At 36.4% G+C, this 20,694-nt stretch overlaps 1 protein-coding gene across 1 annotated transcript in view; it reads left to right on the top strand.

Moving 5' to 3' along the window:
- The window catches only part of SLC15A1 (solute carrier family 15 member 1), a 47,459-nt gene that overhangs the window by 16,555 nt on the left and 10,210 nt on the right, over positions 1–20,694 (top strand). Inside the window, exons 3-16 of the mRNA XM_038418617.2 lie at positions 2,471–2,555; positions 2,642–2,783; positions 4,516–4,635; positions 6,017–6,116; positions 6,421–6,511; positions 7,838–7,921; positions 9,577–9,659; positions 10,835–10,921; positions 12,314–12,403; positions 13,047–13,091; positions 13,201–13,233; positions 13,356–13,444; positions 16,276–16,357; positions 17,683–17,808. Coding sequence (XP_038274545.1) covers positions 2,471–2,555; positions 2,642–2,783; positions 4,516–4,635; positions 6,017–6,116; positions 6,421–6,511; positions 7,838–7,921; positions 9,577–9,659; positions 10,835–10,921; positions 12,314–12,403; positions 13,047–13,091; positions 13,201–13,233; positions 13,356–13,444; positions 16,276–16,357; positions 17,683–17,808 — 1,257 coding nt within the window. The remainder of the gene's footprint in view (positions 1–2,470; positions 2,556–2,641; positions 2,784–4,515; positions 4,636–6,016; positions 6,117–6,420; positions 6,512–7,837; positions 7,922–9,576; positions 9,660–10,834; positions 10,922–12,313; positions 12,404–13,046; positions 13,092–13,200; positions 13,234–13,355; positions 13,445–16,275; positions 16,358–17,682; positions 17,809–20,694) is intronic.

Raw genomic sequence — 20,694 nt, 5'->3', positions numbered from 1 at the left:
ATCAAATGCCACTTTTCAACAATTAATTCCAGAAAAACTTGACCTCTGGAACAACTGATTTTTTTAAACCTCAAACTAAATTATCTCTTAGATTTAGTCTGCATATTAATATTGATTGCTTTTTAAAGCCACTATTTGATAATCTTTTTCACTTTAACTAACTAGCTGACATACACAATTATGTTAATCTGTGTTCAAAGATCCTTCTGTACTTGATCTTTTGCCACAAGGGTTATATGGCTTATGTCAAGGTTTCTTCCCCACTCTGAACTCTAGGGTACAGATGTGGGGACCTACATGAAAACCTCCTAAGCTTACTTTTACCAGCTTAGGTTAAAACTTCCCCAAGGTACAAACTATTTTATCCTTTGCCCTTGGACTTCCACTGCCACCACCAAACGTCCAGGTTTATTTTTTGAGAAAGAGTTGTTTGGAAACGTCTTTCCCCCCAAAATCCTCACCAAAACCTTGCACCCCCCTGCCTGGGGAAGGCTTGATAAAAATCCTCACCAATTTGCATAGGTGACCACAGACCCACACCCTTGGATTTTAAGAACAATGAAAAAAGCATTCAATTTCTTACAAGAAGAATTTTAATATAAGAAAAGGTAAAAAGAATCACCTCTATAAAATCAGGATGGTAAATACCTTACAGGGTAATTAGATTCAAAACATAGAGCATCTCTCTAGGCAAAACCTTAAGTTACAAGACAGACACAAAGACAAGAATATTCATTCTATTCAGCACAGTCTAATTTCTCAGCCATTTAAAGAAATCATAATCTAACGCATATCTAGCTGGATTACTTACTAAGTTCTGATAAATTATGATTTAAAGCAGAGATGCCCACATTTTGAGACACAAAGGACTGTACTGAAAACTGGTTGGTACCTGACCATCATTCATACATGTAAATCATGTTATCAAAATTAAACAGTCATCTATCTGCATCTACATTAAAACTCCTAGATAGATTAAGAGAAATTGCATTTTCATTGTCACCAGCAATAAAAACCTGCTGCTGATCAGTTTTATCCTTGCCCTGTAATTATGGCAAGAGGACAAGATGCATTCTATTGAGACATTTTCAAAGTGCCCGTCTCATGAGCCTTTAGGTTCCATGTGGGATGCTTTAGGTTGTGTTTTGGCCTTGCATGAAATTTACTGTCTCCTGTTCCTATAGGTTTGGATTCAAACACCTTTTGTTATCCATCTGTTTTCCATTCTCCATCAGAATCCTTTTCTCTTAATTTGGTAGATAGAAAGATTCCTATATTTATAGCTAAAATCCAGATTTTATATTGTATATTTTTGTATATTTCTTGCAGTTAGCCCATATTTTAGATCTGTACTATATTTGTGGGACTATACTGACACTGAGAAGGCCAGAGTTAAGATATGGTCCAGTAGTTTGTGAAGCTAGTGTGCTCTTGCTGCTGAGATGTAGACGTATGTGTTATGATTCATAATACTCTATTATCCTGTAGAGGTACAAAACAACATTTTAGGTGATGGCACAGAGGTACTTGTCAAAGTCAAAGTGAAAATACACTAGATAGCATTTCAGTTTGTGTATAAAAGAGCTTACAGATTCCAGTTTCAGGGCAGATAAAACAATAATGATTATTGGCTCAAAAACGTTAACCATTATGCAGAGCATTTTAGCTAACAAAAGGTTTTTAAAGATCTGTGCACATATATTGGTTGTATTTGCCTAATTTTGTACTCTGTTGCTCTCACCTCAGTTCTCAGCATGGCTATGCAACTCAATAATTCATGAATCATCAACTCTTACAGCTTAAAAGATCCAGCATGCAAATACTTACAGTAATATACTCAAGTATTTGCATACCTAAACTTTACCTTCACTGGGTGGAAATACTGGGTTCTACAGGGCTCTTTAATCTAGTGGGAAAAGATACACAAGAACCAATATCTGAAAGTTAAAGCCAGACAAATTCAAATCAGAAATCAGGCACAAATGTTAACAGTGAGGGTGTTTAACCACTGGAACAAACTACCAAGGGAAGTGGAGGATTCTCTTTCTCTTCTTGATGATTTCATATCAAGACTGGTTGTCTTTCTGGAAGATTTACTTTTGTCCAACACTAAAGGTTCATCATTTACACCTGACAAGAGAGCTCTAAAAATGTCACTAGATTTTAATATAAAACTGTAATTGAATAATAACAATGTTTTGCATATTTTGGGATACTATTCAGAACTACTCTAGACATTAGAAGCCTAGCATCCCAAATATGCAATACATGAAGTTTTTATTCAATTACAATTTTGCCTAGCTCCATTGCATTCAATAGATCTAACTACACTGGTATGCAATAACTGACCCGTAACTGGTAAAATTTGTACTGACTCGGGCTAGAATTACGGATTGTGGCCAGATAATGATCCTCTTTATACATTTCATGGCTTTGTTGGAATTCACATTGTACCATTGTTCCCCTTCAGCCAAGTTGCCTTGGTTTTCCACTCAGCATCTTCTTCATTGTCATCAATGAGTTCTGTGAAAGATTCTCCTACTATGGAATGCGAGGTAACTTCCTTTTAAATCTTCACCTGCTTTTGGTTTCAGTTACTGATTATCACCTCCGTAACAGATTGTTTTATTCCCCCTTCTAGCTGTGCTTGTTCTATACTTCAAATTTTTTCTCCACTGGGATGATAACCTATCTACAGCCATCTACCACACATTTGTTGCTCTGTGCTATTTGACTCCAATCCTTGGAGCAATCGTTGCTGACTCCTGGCTGGGAAAGTTCAAGTGAGTGCTTATTTAAAAAGCAGAACAATCAAATGAAGGCATTACTGAAAAAAACAATGAAATTCCAACTGTTGCTTTAGGGAAAGAGTGTTTTAAACCACCCTCGGGATTCAAGAATACTCTGTCAGGAGCTGGTGTTCATGAATTAAGACTTGTAGAGAGGCTTCAAGTTTTCTGATGAAGTGAGCTGTAGCTCACGAAAGCTTATGCTCAAATAAATTGTTAGTCTCTAAGATTCCACAAGTACTCCTTTTCTTTTTTGCGAAAACAGACTAACATGGCTGCTACTCTGAAAAAAATTTTAGTAGGTTTCACTCATAACTGGAAGTGAGGAAAAGCTTGAGTCACTGACAGAAATATTCATTGGGACAGAGAGAGTGTGAGAATGATTCAGGTAGGGCACTCACCAGGGAAGTGGGAAACCCAAGTTCTAATTCTTTTGCTGAATAATTATTTATACACAGTAGAACAGCTTCAACAGGAGAGAACTGCCCCAGACTACTACATAGCCCAGTGGTTAGGACACTCACCTTGGAGTGGAAAACCCACATTCACTCAAACTTCTGAAGATTGTCATATGCAGCTCAGAGGGTCAGTAAGCTTGGCCACCCCGGCATAAATTGTCTCTCTATTGCTCATATATATATCACTGTAGTATCTGAGCCTCCCAAATAAAGAACAGCAACAAGATTTTCTCACTGTCAGCTCAGACAAAGTCTCACTCCTATCTGAAATGTTCTTCCCATTGTCGTTAAGACTAATACCTAAAATTATTATAACTGACAGAGATTAGAGACAAATGTAGATGTCTGTGGATTTGTACTAAGAAAACGTTCACAGCAAAACATTTAATCACATGCTTAACTTTAATCACATGTTTAAGTCCCATTGAAGTTAAAGTAAAGAACATGTTTAAGGGCTTTGTGAAACAAGAATGGACATAAGTTTAAAGTTATGAGTTTCTTGATCACACTACAATATGCACACTCAGTTGCCCAATGCAATGGCAACAGAGAAACTCATGTTTGGTGCTAGCAGTCGGCACTACTATCCTGATGCTAGTCTTATATTTTAGGCTTTCATAGATGAATACACTTTAAGTGAAACAGCTAATGGGCTATTCTCATTATGTGTAGTTTTTATTATTTTCCCACTTCAGTTTCAATTAGAAACAAATTAGAAGAAAATTAGAGAACTACGAATAGTTATGTACCCAGAGCATAGGTTGAATATTGTTGGTAGAATGCATATACAATTTAAATTTCACAATATATTCAATTTAAATTTCACAATATTACTTTTTTCCCTCACTTGGTTATTAAAGAGGAAATCACTGAAGCACTGACAGATGGTGCAATCACAATATGTAGATGTTAAATAACATGCCTGAATACACACCTTTTTTCTAATTTCTTTTTTCTCATTACCTTACTTTAATTTAATTAAGTAATATAATTAAATTATTTATTTTGCTTAAGCAGAGACTACTTTTAAAATAAAGTATCAAAAGTATAACTGGTATGAGATAAATTGTTTATTATTCAGGAAATGTTTTGATATATTTACAGTATCTTGTGATAAGATCTTCATAGCTATTTCATGGTGGATTTATTCATCCTGTTTATTCTAACCAATTATCTTTCTGCCTGAAATATTCTTGTGAACTAGAAAGAAATCTGAGTTAGCTGTGCAGCTAAAAACACATATTTTCTGTCTTCTTCCTTTACAACAGGACCATTGTCTCCCTGTCCATTGTTTATACCATTGGACAGGCGGTCATGGCAGTAAGTTCTATAAATGACTTGACAGACCATAACAGGGATGGAATTCCTGATAACATTCCATTACACATGTAAGTTGCATTACACATTTCCGTCTTCCAGATTAATGCATGATGGAATAATTTAGTTCTTTAATTTACTGTACTTGTTACTTAAATTGTCTAATGATCAGTCTCTCCTTATTTACTGCTACTTTTAAAAAGAAGCTGTCATATCCATGTTGTTATATGACCCCTATAATGTGGCAAAGACCACTGAAGTTTATATTGATCTGCTGCTTAAAAACCTGCCCTAGAGCAGCTTGAATTTACACAATCAATTTCCCCAGGATTGCACAGTTTTAGAGAAGAGAACCTATGTAGTTCACTACTTAAACAGTTTCTCCCTTTTATTTTTATGCACCTGAAAAGTTTCACAGTATGTGTGCAAAATTCAAACCATACTGATTTCACTTAATTTAAGTGAGGCAATCATTTACCTCAAGGCAAATCTCTTTCATTTAAATTTTATTTTAAATCTGAACTCTGTAAGAGAATGATTACAAAGGCAGACTAACTCTATATTGAGTATGAACTATACATTTTGTGAGTTTTGCTAGTCAGACTACAGATTTTCATCACTGCACAAGGTCTGTGCAAAAGAGATTCTCTGAAACTGTGTAGTTAATAAAATTTCATCTGATTTTGGAGCTGGAATTTTAACATCCAGAAATATATTATGCAACATATGACACCATTCACATTGCTTCATAAAACTACATCTTGATTTCCAAGGAAAATATATCATACTCCTGAATAAAATAGAGTATTTCTCACAGATAAATGAGCCAAGAAAGAATATCTTAAGAACAAGCTAAAGTTCATTACTTTATCTTTGCTTTCTGGCACAGCAGAATATCATGTGCTAGAGACTGTCCAGCACAGAAAGCACAGGCCAGGACGAGCAGGGGAAAAGATGGTTTTATGCCACCTTTCCGCTGCCTGCATTCTGGGCAGTTGCAGAGCCTGAAATGGCCCCGGTATAAGGTAGCTCAGCCCCTTTAACTTACTGCAGCTTTGGGTGAGCTGCCTATAGGCTCTCTGAAGTCCAGAATCCCCATAGTGCTTAGTGCTACAATTGTACCTCCATCCCTAATGCACCACCTTGTGTCCCTGGCCCCAGCATGCCCTCCAAGCTGGTGCATCTAATCGGGGCAGTGTAGGGCTGCTTAACTCAGACCTATGCTGTTCCTGCACTGGGGTAATTCTTCTCCAGCCCATTACATTTCCTTCAAGCCACCCCAGTGACATATATAGACCAGAAACTGGTCAATGACATTTTTGAATGTTAGGACACAGTTAATAATTTCTTTGTTTAATGCTCTTGCTATTAGCAAGCATGGGCATTTCTCCTTATGTGATGTTCCTTTACCTATACTAAAGTAAACTGAGTGACATTTTCCCCCTTCCCCAGTGGTCTGTCTATGACTGGTCTGATCTTAATTGCTTTTGGTACTGGTGGAATCAAGCCCTGTGTATCAGCATTTGGTGGAGATCAGTTTGAAGAGGAACAGGTAATATTTTTCAAACATAGTTGGACTCATATTTCATTTTTTAATTTTAATTTTTAAATTTAATTTTTAATTTAATTTTTTAAAGATGGTGCCCATTGCTCTGGTACTTGGGTGTCCAAAAGAAGAGCTAGATCCTACTACTGTGTTCTCTACAAATACATACACTGTGTCATCAGTACTAATTATTGAGCTGACTGCAATCCTACATTGTAATTTAGGCCAGCAGAGTCTGATCAACATAATACTGACTAACCATGTTCTAAATAGGTTTTTTTTTTAATTTATTTTCTTACTCTCACTGCAGGAAAAACAAAGAAGTAAATTCTTCTCTCTCTTTTATTTGTCTGTTAATGCTGGAAGTCTTCTCTCTACTATAATTACTCCAGTTCTCAGAGGTAAACTTGCACTGATGTTGTCTACAAACTGGTTAAACAGCAGAGCAAAAAAGAATAAGGCAGCGGGGATGGATCACTTATTGGATTAGTACTGGATAAGGGTATTTTAGATTTAGGCAATTACTTTGAGTCCACCCAGAAGTCATTACCATCAGATGGCTTAGGAGACATGTTTATAGTTTCAGCTTATTTCTAATGTAGAAATGTCAATATCGCAAAACCTCACTGTCATAGTTGATGCTAATTGGCATCTTCCTTTGCAGTCTCAGAGAGGCTAAAAGTTGAATGACCATGGAGACTGCACTACTTTCACACCTGATAGGAAGGTGGGGAAGCCAGCACTGTGACTCTTTTGTAGCTCAAAGGCTTTGTTCTACAGAATATTTAACACAGCATCTTTTAAATCACCACTAAAATCACAAAAAAAGGAGAGGAAAACAGTATCATTAGATTTCTCTGTTTTGTGGCGGGGAGTGAGGGGGAAGAAGAAAGGGATCTTTTTATTCAGAGGCTTAAAGGTATTACAAAAGATGCACACATAGATAATATATAGACACATACACACTTAAAATCTACAACAAATTAAGTCAAAATTTTACTATTATCAAAATGGAAGTTTTTATGTGTTCTAATTATGAAGGTCTCTGTGATTTTTTTTTAAATGGAAGTGACATCCTGCTAAATGTAAAGCAAATTCTAAATTACCAATATCTGGGTTCATTCCTTAATAAACTGTACATGATTAAATATACTTGTTTTTCTGTCCTTCCTTCCTATGTTTAACTTTGATTATATAGTGTAGTGACTATTCAGACATGCACACACATACATCTGTAAGTGGAGTATGTGTTAGGCTGTACGATGGATTATAGGTTTTATTGTCATGACTTTGGAATGGCTGTTTTCTCAAGAATGGCAAAGCCACAGGTGAATTATACAAATGATCCCAAAAAAGTGTAGCTCAGACTTGGACCTTTTGATTTCTGGCATTCTATTCCAGTTCATTGCTGTCATTTTATTATTAGTTAACACAATTTGCTATCCTTCCTCGGATAGATGGCAGATAAGCATATGAAAAAATATATGAGACCCTTCTTTGCTGATATACCATTGAAAATGCCTTCTGCGGTTTGAACAGAAAGAGTCAACCAAAGGAAGAAAGATAGGACTTTACATAATGGTTTGACTAGAAAGCTGACTAAACTGTCAGAGCAAGACAGATTAGTTGCTAGCAGGCTAGTATACTCCTATGTAAATTTTATAGCTTCAATGTTAGCTGACACTAGTATACAAAACTCCTGTCTAACACTGTTTTATTTCCTTCAGGCGAAGAATGTGGCATTCACACCAAGCAACAGTGTTACCCACTGGCCTTTGGAGTGCCTGCCGCACTCATGGCTGTTTCATTGAGTATGTTGCATGTTTTCCTTTTTATTTACTGCATAAATTATCTTTATTATATTGACCACTTTTTATATGAGAAGAGCAAATAAGACTATTTGCTTAGAAATGTGGAGTTAAAGGTAGAGGCTGCCTTGTTCTTTATAATCCAAGGTTCTGATGTAGCATTTGCATAACTGCAGATTAACACCATACAGATAAATATATTTGCGTGGTAGAGAGCTCCATGTGTTGTAATTGCTTGGCTGTGCTGCTGTAGTCTAGAAAGGGAAAGTATAAATATACATTTATGTACCACTGATCAGGGGTTTCTTAGCATTATGGACAAAGTTCAAACTATGGCAGAAATATTAAAGTAGAAAATTGATGAAGTACATCTCCTCAGGTTACTAGTCCTGACTCCATCACAACATCCCAAAACCTAATCAGGGGGTAAGAGAGATCTCATATTAGAGGCACAAATGAAGGGTTGGGCTTGGTACCTTTGCTCTGGAAATAGCAATCAAATTAAAATCTGATAATTAAGGAGAAATTGTCTAATAAAAATAGTTTTACTATTAAGGGTCAAATTGTGGCCAGGCCTGCATGGCAGTACCAGGGCTTAAGGGAGTGCAAGATGTGTCCCCATGTGCCCTTGCACCAGCTACCCACATCATGGGTGATTGCACCAGAGGAGAAGCAAGATCCACAGAGCTATTACATCCCACTTCATGCTCGTGGATCTGAGTGGACAGACCCTTGTTTCCACCCCCCACAATGTACATTGCTGTGGCAGCATCTCAGGGAGCCTGGTCTGTTTCTGCTATAAACCTGGTGCAGTTTATTCCCTCCCTGGAGCAGTGGGGGAACTTCCATGAAAGCGGCTCCAGAGGCAGCACAAGAACATACTGCCCCTTATCTGTGTTCATGACAAAACCTCAAATAAATCCTAAATGTTCTGCATTACACAGTTTGCTTTAGTTTATGTAGTACTACTTGGAGCATTCATGGGCAGTAAATAAATGTGAAAGCTTTAAATAAGGGAGGTTTTTCAAAGCTTTCATCAAATATCCAAGATTAAGATGAGCACAGAATAGAAATAGAATAGAAATATATTAATACAGTAATTGCAGATGCACAGGTGAAATATTGCATTGTCCTTCTGTATCTAACCATTTACTTGATTATGAAAAAACACTGCATTTTACCAGCTGCACTGCTCAATGAGCATTGCAGTCCAAAGACCAAGGAATTATTTTGTTATAAGAAGCCTTTCAGAGTTCCATAGAGGATAAAATAGCTGCACTATCCAATACACTTGTTCTTCGAAATTTACATCTTTAATTAGAGGTTGTATTAGTAAAATACAGCAGACCCAGACCTAAGGCCCCTATGTGTTTTGTTTTGTTTTTGTCCTTACTCAGGCAAACTGCCTATCCACTGAAGACAACAGATATTTGCCTGAATAAGGACTGCATAAGAATCTGTTTACGAATCTGATAAAGTATAATAGATTGATTAAAAATTAATTGAAAAATATGTTAACTGTTTTATTGCTCTTTAAAATGCTGTTTCCCATTCAGGCTTGGTTTGTTTTAATCTCTTTGTCATTATGTTTTGTATACCAAAGTATTTTCCTCTAGTTTCAGTCAATCCTGAAATGCTTTTCTGTTTACTCATTGTAGTAGTGTTCATACTTGGAAGCAAAATGTACAAGAAAGCTCATCCTCAAGGCAATATAATGCTCCAGGTTTCCAAATGCATTGGAGTAAGTAATACCAGACTACCTGGAAAAGCGTGGCTGGACTTTTCAAATGGAGTTGGTCTTTATCACCTATTGATAATTTTTATGACATTCATAAACTTTGTAGCTTGCAAACTGTTTATTCCATTTCAGTCAGGAGTAAAATTCCACCATAATGTTGCAATTATTTCTGTCACAATTAATCTGATCTTTTGGTGTAAAAGAAGATTCTGAGTTTTTGATAGGTTTCAGAGTAGCAGCCGTGTTAGTCTGTATTCGCAAAAAGAAAAGGAGTACTTGTGGCACCTTAGAGACTAATAAATTTGTTAGTCTCTAAGGTGCCACAAGTACTCCTTTTCTTTTTGAGTTTTTGATATTCACTCTGATTTCTATTTGTTTTTCTTAATTGAGCCTAACACACACACCCACCTTAAATTATCCTGTGTTGACTTGATTTCAAATCATCCACTTTTAAACAATCCAGCTGCTAAGGTCTCTTAATTTCAGTAAATGTTAGTTACCATGATTCCTTGAGGCCTCAAGCAAGATCAGGGCCCAGCTGTGGCAGAGACTTCAGTGGGGCTTAATGCAGGTTCCGTCAATCCTGACCTGTAGTACCCCCCTGTTATTCTAGTCCTGTGCTCCCCACATACAGGTCTGCCAGTGTAACTCTAGCACAGCTACATAATATTTTTTGTTGGCATGAGGAATTCATTAGAAAATACATATTAATGTTTCATGTACACAAAATTTATCCTTAAAGTGTAACTCCATTCTGAAGAATTACTATGTAAAACTGAAACTATCTTCTTATTTTATTAAACACTGAAAGTGTACTCTGCAAAAACCTGTATAGACAAGGCCTCTGAGAATTGTCAGCAGCACCCAGTGTTCAGAGGCAATACCTATTTTTCTGAACTGCTTGGTGTCTTCTGATATTGGGAATGTTTTACAGAATCCACGACATATGAGACATATAGCAGAACACTTCCTTTAAGTGTTTAAAACAGTTTCATAGAAACATTCACCTTTTAATAATAATAAAAATAAATTAAAAATAAATTGAATATAAATTGCTTTGAAAGAAAATTTCTCTTATTATAATAAGTCACTTTAACCTTACAGTTACAAATATTTGTTGCACCATGTTTAAATGGTATTCAGTGTAATTAATCCAAATTTATTAATGTTCTTTTCAGTTTGCTGTCAAAAACAGGTTTCAGCATCGCAGCAAACAATTCCCCACAAGAGAACACTGGCTGGACTGGGCTAGTGAAAAGTATGATGTAAGTATCATTTGTGTGTGCAGGAGCACATGTGCATGGATAGATAGATAATGCCTTCCTCCCTTTTTTCTCTTTGTTCCATTTGCCTTGTTCACTAGTTACGCAACCCCATACCAAATACCAGGGAAGCTACTGCTGTGTCTGTCTACGGTAATCAGAAGCTAGTGCTCTAGCTAGATCTTACTGCTCTGACAATTAGGATGGTTACCATCATGGTTTAATGTAGCTTCAGATTGCCCTCCAGGTATCAGGGCTCTGTGCATGATCACAAACTGCACTGAGGAAACTCTAGAGGGCTGAACATAATTGTATTTCTCTCTCATAACAAATACTTAAAATTACCTGGTAGCAGTTTCAATATGATAGCAAGCATTTTATCTCCAGTGTAGATTTTATGGCCTTGATATAAACGATCCAGCTTCAAAATACACTTTGAATGAAAACACACAATATATATGATAACACATGTGAACAATGCACATTACACTAATGAGGATTGTAATCAATGCCCTATGGACTCCATGGTCACGAAATTTGTCCGAGAATCCACTCCAAGCTGCAGAATTGTGCTCCAGAATCTAAGCTTACATTAAAAAAATATAATAGGGGCAAATCCTCGGTCGGTGAAATTGTCGTAGGCCCCTCAAAACAAATGATCTATAACAATTCACACAAACTGAGGTTCCTAGCCCTCATGCTTGTGAAAATAAGCTTGAAAATATGAATCAAGTGTAACCAATGCAGTAATGTGTTGCTTTGCACAGGGCCTTTATTATAATATTGCATCCCTTTACTGGTAATCCATACTGAGTTCAAACTCCTTGTCATAGCTTTTAAAGCCCTACAGCTATTCAGCCCCAATATATAAATTTGTTTCTGCAACATCACCTATCAGAAATGAGATAAAATAATACAAACTAACAAAAACAAAGTCTAGTTCAATATAACCATCACATATGTGTAGAGACCTTACTGAGTAACAGTGAACTTTATTTACATAACCCCTCTTGTTCTTTCTTCACACACACACCTGCACAGGTTTTGTCCGTTTATTACCTTCACCTTAATTTAGGCCCCAGTAGTGCAAAGACTTACACATGTGCTTAACTTTAAAGGAGTGTAAGTAATTCCATTGAAGTCTAAAGCACTACTCACAACCTGTAAAGTTTAGCATGTATCTAAGTCTTGCATGATCAGGACCTTGTTTCTAATATGAATTAAAATATGATACAAAATAGCAATAGTATGAGTAAAATATGAATAATAGTAATAGTCTTAGTCTTAGTGTGTATATATATATATATATATATATATATATATATATATAAACTTGTGGTTTTGTTGAATTTACCTATTTTTAGCAACTTTTTTATTTACTGTTCTTCACTACAGAAACGACTTATTACACAAACTAAGATGGTCTTGAGGGTGCTTTTCCTGTATATTCCTCTCCCCATGTTCTGGGCACTTTTTGATCAGCAGGTAAGGTAGAAAAAAAGTGTAATTTTTTTGCAAGTACATATACAATTATATTCAGTCATTATGTTGTGAAATCAGTGGGTAGAATTTAAATTGGTGGTAATGAAAAATGGTACTTATGAATTACACAGTTATTCATATACTGTACCTATTAAGTTATTCTATTTCTCTCTTCTATTATACACTAACTGCTTCTTGTAAAGTTTTAAGTGTATGATCAATTAATATTTCAAACATATATATTACAAAATAAATCTAAGTTGACACAATGTCAGCAAAAATATTAAAGATAAAATCCTCATCTCGGTTCCAGCTGGGTAAAAAAGACCAGAGCAACATAAAAGGCCTCTAAAAGCCCCAGTTCTGTCTGGAGGAGGATTCCCTGAGTGCAGACACTGTGGAAGTCAGCCAGAAAGCTGCTCTCCAAAGATCCCATTGCAAGTCCAACATTTTCCTTTAGTAGTTCAGGATCAGACCTTTGTCAAAGATTGACAGAGAATAGTAAGGAAGATATCTTAAGGAAAGTTTTTGTCTTCCTTTATTATTGATTCCCCACCCTCTCTAGACTTCCCTTTCTAAAAAATTCAGGAGTAACTAGAGCAGATTGCTTTATTGTAGAATTTCATTATGACTTTGTTTTATTAAGGGATCAAGATGGACATTACAAGCCACAACAATGGATGGAAACTTTGTAGGTTACTTTATCTTAAAGTTTTAAAGATTTATTCACATTTAATTTGTTCGTATACATTTTGTTAGTCTTCTAATGTTAAAATATATTTACCTTTTCTTTTCCTTAGGGAGCCATTCAGATCCAGCCAGACCAGATGCAGGTACACTAAACTACATTTGTGATATTTTTAAATACTCCCCAAAGACTTTATTTTAAAATCACTATTTAAAAAAAGACTTTGGAAAGTGCTTAACTTCTTTTCTGGATTTTTACATCCAACAGACCGTGAACCCGATTCTGATTGTTATTATGGTCCCAATTGTAGACACCGTGGTTTATCCTTTAATTAAAAAATGCCACATCAATTTCACGTAAGTTAATTCATATGCCTGATTTAATCTTTAGGTGTATTTTAATGATTAATCTTAAAGTGCTCTGTTGATAATATTGTGACAGAGCAAGCTTTCACTAAGATAAGGAAATCCAAAGTGTAGAACTATTAATAATGAGTTAATATAAAAAGTATTTTATGTTTCTGAAACACTTAGTTGCAATCATATATAAAACTCTAAGAACAAAGAGAAGGAGAACCCAGCTGCAAGGGGCAAACTACAGAGTGGAGATGAAATCCTGCCCCCTTTGAAGTCAATGCCATAAATCAAACTGACTTCAAGAGAACCAGGATTTCAACCTGCTTTCTTCCTTTCTTCATTCTTTCTTTCTGTTTTCTATTATAAAAAATAGACACATAGTTACTCCTATCTTGTGCGATTATCTTTTTGCCTCAGAACTGGAAGAAGCCAGATATACTTTCTGGTAGATATTAGACTGCACTTTACGTTGTGAGTAGAGCGGGCCAGGAATTTTTCGATTAATCACTTTTTTGTAAAAAAATGCCAATTCAGTGAAAACTAAACTGTTAGCAAAGTAGGGTCAGGTTCAATAAATTTCCTGACTCAAGTAAATGTTAAGAAAAAAAGTTTGGAAATAGAGTGTCAAAGTTAAAAATTTCATTTTTATGGTTCAAAATGACTGCTTCTTTCAAAATTTAAACTATTTAGACTGAAAAAAATGTGGCAAATAAGGGCAAAATCAATCAAAACAAAATAGTTTGATTGATCCAAAATGGTAAAAATTTGTATTTTTGGTTCACAAGGATTTTTGAGATTTTGACTTTTTGTCCGGAATCAAGACAGGAAAAAATTTTGAACTCTCAAAAATATTAATGGAAGAGAAAAACCAATACCTCATCAGCTCTAGTTGAGAGTGCTGCTATTTATACCTTCATATAGCACGATCTGTTACTAGAAATACAGCATGGATAGGAATGCAGTTTGGAAAGATGGAAAAGGTTCATTGGCTGAAACAACTAAGGGTACTTTTTTCAACTGAACTAGCTCAATCAAGAAGAAAAGGAGTACTTGTGGCATCTTAGAGTCTAACAAATTTATTTGAGCATAAGCTTTCGCGAGCTACAGCTCACTTCATCGGATGCATTTAGTGGAAAATACAGTAGGGAGATTTATATACACACACAGAGAACATGAAACAATGGGTTTTATCATACACACTAAGGAGAGTGATCACTTAAGATGAGCCATCACCAGCATGGGGGGGGGAGGAGGAAAACCTTTCATGGTGACAAGCAAGGTGGGCCATTTCCAGCAGTTAACAAGAACATCTGAGGAACAGTGTGGGGGTGGGGGGGGGGAGAAATAACATGGGGAAATAGTTTTACTTTGTGTAATGACTCATCCACTCCCAATCTTTGTTCAAGCCTAAGTTAATTGTATCCAGTTTGCAAATTAATTCTAATTCAGCAGTCTCTCGCTGGAGTCTGTTTTTGAAGTTTTTTTGTTGAAGGATAGCCACTCTCAGGTCTGTAATCAAGCTGGCTTAATAGGGTTGTCAAGTGTGTTAAGTTAGCTTGATTTGAGTTAACTCAATTGAAAAAAGAACTTTCCCCCCCAGTCTAGATAATTTTATACACTATAAAATGGGTCTTCCATTTTTAGGAGTCATTCTAGGTTAAGACGCAGTGGCACAAAGACGTAAAATTAGGCTAGAATTCAGCCAGATGCTCTCTCATAACTGAGTCTTAGGAAGGGGTGATTCATTATAAAGAATCTACATGAATTTTGTTACTGGCATTTTTAATTAATTAATTTTTACAGGGTTTCAAATTAAAGTTCCCTGTTTTTGGTATTTACAGTATATTCCTGAGTTCTTTCTCTGTTTCTCTTGCTTTCCTCATTGAGTTTATATAAGTCTACAATCCTACAACTGTAGTGTGCCCAACAAACAGTCACAACTGATGTATGGGAATTATTGATAAATTTAATATCAAATAAAGCATTAGTACGAGAAATTTAAAAATCAAATTTCTTGACTGTGTACTGTTCTTTTCTGACACATTTATTGCAGTTAGCTTTCGTCCATTTATGAAAATTGTTGTGGGAATCTGAAATTCCCCTATTGCAAACCTGCTGGCCCTCCCATCCTCTTCCCACTAAGATTTTGATTACATTAGAGAGACAGAACATTTTATGTTCTTTACTGGGAATGAAAATTTTACTTGGCTCCTTCATACATGGGCCCTCCACAGCCATAGTTTGATGCCATAAATAAATCAGTTTGCCCTAAACTGATTTTTATTGCCATGGTACTAAATTTAATCATCTCTTAAAATGTCATTAGACCTAAAAACCATCTCTCTCCAAATTTTGTTTTAGTTCAGTACTTTTCATATTTTAACATAGTAATATATGCATAATAAGTAATCTTCCTTTTGTATAGGCCATAACTATGCACTTCTGTATCTCTTTTTATTCTTTGCAGCCTTAAATGGGTTAAGTTCCCTTTCTGAGTACATCAGACTTTTTAGGTTAACTGTGCACACCTAATAATTGTTCAGATGATGGCTAATCATAGAAATGAGCCATCTAGATCTTGAGCAACAGATTATTAAACAGACTAGTGATATAATTTCAAGGAGTCTAGATTTCCCTAAAGGGTAACTGGGAACTAACACTGAGATATGTAAGGCATAACAGGGTATCTTCTGTAACCATATCAGTACTCACAGGGTAATAATATACTAACAATGGTTATCTTAATGTTCCTTATAATGAAATGGAAAATCACAGCTGAGTTTTTGGATTAAAACTACTCCTAAAATTCATGTTTTTTGTTGCTATACTAGGCCCCTAAGGAAGATTACAGTTGGTATGCTTCTTGCATCTCTGGCTTTTGTTGCTGCTGCACTGGTACAAGTGCAAATTGATGTAAGTTAAGCCAAACACAACCAAATGATGATATTGCTATTTAGTTTTTTAATTACTATACAGATTTTGGTGAGAGTGCAAATGGTCCAAACCATGGCAATTAATAATTTCTTTCTATATGAATTCACCAAGAATGTTTTTATAAAAAATAGAGGGAAGGGTACCTATTGGTATATATGTGTCATGGAATGTAATGTGATCTATGATAAAATTAATAAGCTAAACGAGTTCCTCAACAGCATATTCTTATCTGTCTTTGTTATGGGTTTTTAATTGAAGTTCGAAGTTTAAAATCAGAAGACTTAGTTGTTTGGTTTGTTCAGGAATTCTTTTGCATATCTGACTTTTTTAATTTGTTTTGAGTGGAGGGTAAGTGTGACACAACCCCAGAGCTATGTGATGTCACAAGTTAAGAGTGAAATGCTGTTGATTTAATGTGTGAATCCATTGGAATAGAATGAGTTTTACTTTCAACACTGCTTGTTAAAGATAAGATTAAAGGGCTAGATCTTCAGCTGGTGTAAATAGTATAGTTCCATCTTGCTTTATGTCCTGTTTTGAGGGGAGGGGGGACTTAAATAGCCCTATGCTGGCCCTGTGCCCAGGGATGAATTTCACCCAAAATGATTAGCTACCTATGGAAATTTTAAAAAAGATCAAAGAGCTTTTTTTTCATGGTGATATATGCAGACAATGGAAAAGACGATAACATTAAAAGCTAGGTAGGGTAGTACTTGTGGGAAAGAAATTAAAATACATATGGCTACCAAATCTCAATGTACACAGGTACAGCAGCCATTTTATACACTAATATGGTGGCTTCTTGTCAGAATTAGTGGGAAGTGAAAATGGAGCCTGGTTTCTCTCTTTGGCCTGAACACAGAGGGTCAGATGCCTTCCTCAGGAGGGTCCCATTTATGGCTACACCCTGGTTAGTCACCACCTGTTGTAAATGGGACAGAAGATAGGATGAAAGGAAACTCAGAAATATGGTCTGTTGTGGACTGTGAGAAAGCCTAGGAGCCCTTGATGCCTGTGCCCTGAGTCCCGAAGGGTCCTGATGTTTACAGCAAACCACAGAAGGAAAATTGATAGTAGGTGTATGGGGTTGTAGAAGTCTTGCTGAGAAAAAAGAAGTTCCTTTTCTTAGGCTTTTTAGTATAAAGGGTGAGGAAGCATACAGAAACTTGTCACCATATATGTTAATCATAGATATTTGTCGCGCAAATGTCAATTTTCTTCATAAGTACCAATGGCATTGTCATTATACATTATATTATATTATATTACTTACTGTTTAATTTATTTCACTCTTTTTCATCAAGAAAACTCTTCCAGATTTTCCTAAAGAAGGGCAATCCCAAATCAAAGTAATAAATTTAGGCACTGATGTTGCAAAAGTTGACTTTGGCTCCGGAGTTGAAAATGTGACTGTGGAATCTCTGATGGCGGTAAGAAAGAGTAATGATTAGAGTTGGTAAAAAAAAATTGAAACTTGTTTTCTAAATTTTTCACAAGTTTTTTTTTAAAATATGTTTTGTTTACTGAAAACCTGCATTTTAATAAATGAAAAAATTGATAACCATTTCAACAATGTTTTTAATAACTTTTTAATAAAAATGTTGGAGAAAAAACTCACTAACCATTTTGTAAAAAAACAAACATTTCTACAAAGTTGACAATATTTCATGAAAAACAACAATAAACCCCCCTTTTCATTAGAAAAAAAATTGGTCAGCTCTAGTGATTAATCATCATTTGTACTCTAATCTCTAAATTATATATTTATCTGATTGGGAAGTCTTTTCTCCGTCAATAGGTAGCACATGAAAAGTTGCAAACTTTACCATAGTAAAATGCATTGGAATATTATATTGGCACAATATATTAATATAGAATCCAAGAAATGTAGAGCTTGTAGGGACCTCGAGAGGACATCTAATGAATCCCCCTGTACTGAGATAGGACCAAGTAAACCTAGACCATCCCTTATCCAACCTGTTCTTAAAAACCACCAATGATGGGAATTCCTCAACCTCCCTTGGAAGTCTATTCCAATGCTTAACTATTCTTATAGTTACAAAGTTTTTCCTAATATTTAGCTTAAATCTCCCCTGCTGCAGATTAAGGTGATTACTTTTTGTCTTACCTTCAGTGGACATGGAGAACAACTGATCACTGTCCTCTTTATAACACCCTTTAACATATTTGAAAACTGTTCTCAGGGCCCCATTCAGTCTTTTTTTTCTCAAACATGCCCATTTTTTAAAAAACTTTCCTCATAGGTCAGCTTTTCTAAACCTTTAATAATTTTTTGTTGTGTCATCTGGACTCTCCAATTTGACTACAGCTTTCTTACCCACTAGCTACACCTTCCCAGTTTGACAGCAAAACATTGATAACTACTCTTGAGTGTGGTCTTTGTAGCAGTTTTGAAGCCACCCTTATAGTAATTTCATCTAAACCACATTTCCCTAGTTTGCTTATGAGAATATCATATGGGATCATGTCAGAAGCCTTACTGAAATGAAGATATATCACATCTACTGCTTCTCGCCTATCTACTAGACCAGTAAACCTGTCAAATAAGGAAATTAGGTTGGTTTGAGATGATTTGGTTTTGACAAATCTATATTGGCTATTACTTATTACCCTATTATCCTCTAGTTGGTTACAAATTGATTTTTAATAATTTGTCCCAGTATCTTTCCAAATATTGAAGTTAGGCTGACTGTACTATAATTCCCTGTGTTTTCTTTGTTCCCCTTAAAGGCTGCCCATGTGGGGGCAGGCAAAAGAACCAGTTTGCCCTAAGTCCCCTTTTGGAGAGGGGGCCCCCAAACCAAGTGGTTTTGCAACTTGGTGCACTGGGTCACTCAGTTTATGCCCGGCCACTCCTCTCTCATGACAAGGGGTCGGCTGGGCCAAACTCGAGTGGTGCTGCAGTGCCATGCTTCAGATTGCAATGCCTGGTGCAGGGAGCTAAGTCCTGCCCCATGAGACAGGAGCTGCTGCTACAGAGTGAGTGAAGGCTTGCTCTCCAACTCTCTTTCCCACACTGGCCTCCCTTCAGTGTTTTTGCACTGTTGGTTCAATGATTTCTGTTGCTGCAAATTTTTTGGAAGGGTAGGGGCCTCAGTTTCAGATTTTGCCCTGGGCTCCCAAAAACCTCCGTGTAGCCCTGGTCCCCTTTTTAATGATAGATACTACATTTTGCCTTCTCCAGTCCTCTGGGACCTCACCCATCATCCTCCATGAATTCTCCAAGATACTGGCTAATGGTTCTGAAATTGCTTCAGCTAGTTCCTTAAGTACCTTAGGTTGAATTTCATCAGGCCCTGGTGACTTGAATACCTCTAACTTATCTAAATATTCTTTAACCTATTCTTTCCCTATTTTGACTTATATTCCTTCCCTGATGGTAATATTAATTGTGTTAAATATCTGGTCACCATTAACTTTTTTAGTGAAGACTGAAGCCAAATAGATACTAAACACCTCAGCCTTTTGATGTCATCTGCTATTAGCTCTCCTTTCCTGCTAAACAGATGACCAAAAAAGTTTATTAGCATGAGAAGCTGGTTAGAGTTATCAGAATTTAGTTTATGTTTTCAGGCCATCTTGCTCTTGTCATCAAACAGTCTATTTCTTTCCTGCAAAAAGGGGAACTCACTCCACATCCCTAACTTAGGTCAATTTTTCACTTATATAGACGTGATATCTATGAAATAATGCTTCTGGAGGGACTAGGTGATTTTAGGGTTTAGCAGTGGGATGGAGAATCTTCCACCTGTAGAGTGTCAGTTCAAATCCAGTTCAGGATTAGTCTGTGGTGAATAAAAGTTATTACCATCCGATGGCTAATGGTTGGTCTTTGTGAAATTAGTTTGTCCTCTCAGTCCAGTTCTAGCTGACAAATATCCATATGCATTACTATTGTTAATTTATATTACAGTAGCACCGTGAGACTTTAACTGAAGTCAGGGCCCATTGTACTTTACATACTCATAGTTAGGGCCCTATCAAATTCACAGCCATGAAAAACAGGCCGTGAAATTTGGTCTCCCCTGTGAAAACTGGCTATTGCAGGGGAGACCAGATTTCACAGAGTTGGGCAGCCAGAGAGCAGTGGCTGCTGGCCAGGAGCCTAGCTCTGAAGGAAGCGGCGATGTCAGAAGCAGTGCAGAAGTGAGGTGGCATGGTATAGGTGGGTCGTCACTTTGGGGGGGCCAGGGCTGGCATTAAAGGTGGGCGAGTGAGCTGTTGTGCAGGACCCCATGGTTGGGAGGTGTAGTGGTCAAACTCCCTTCCCTCCCCCCCAAGACACACATAGCCTG

The sequence above is a fragment of the Dermochelys coriacea genome, chromosome 1 (genome assembly GCF_009764565.3).
Source record: "Dermochelys coriacea isolate rDerCor1 chromosome 1, rDerCor1.pri.v4, whole genome shotgun sequence".
Lineage (NCBI taxonomy): Eukaryota > Metazoa > Chordata > Testudines > Dermochelyidae > Dermochelys > Dermochelys coriacea.
Note: the sequence above shows the minus strand (reverse complement) of the source record. Positions and strands in the feature narration are given on the sequence as shown.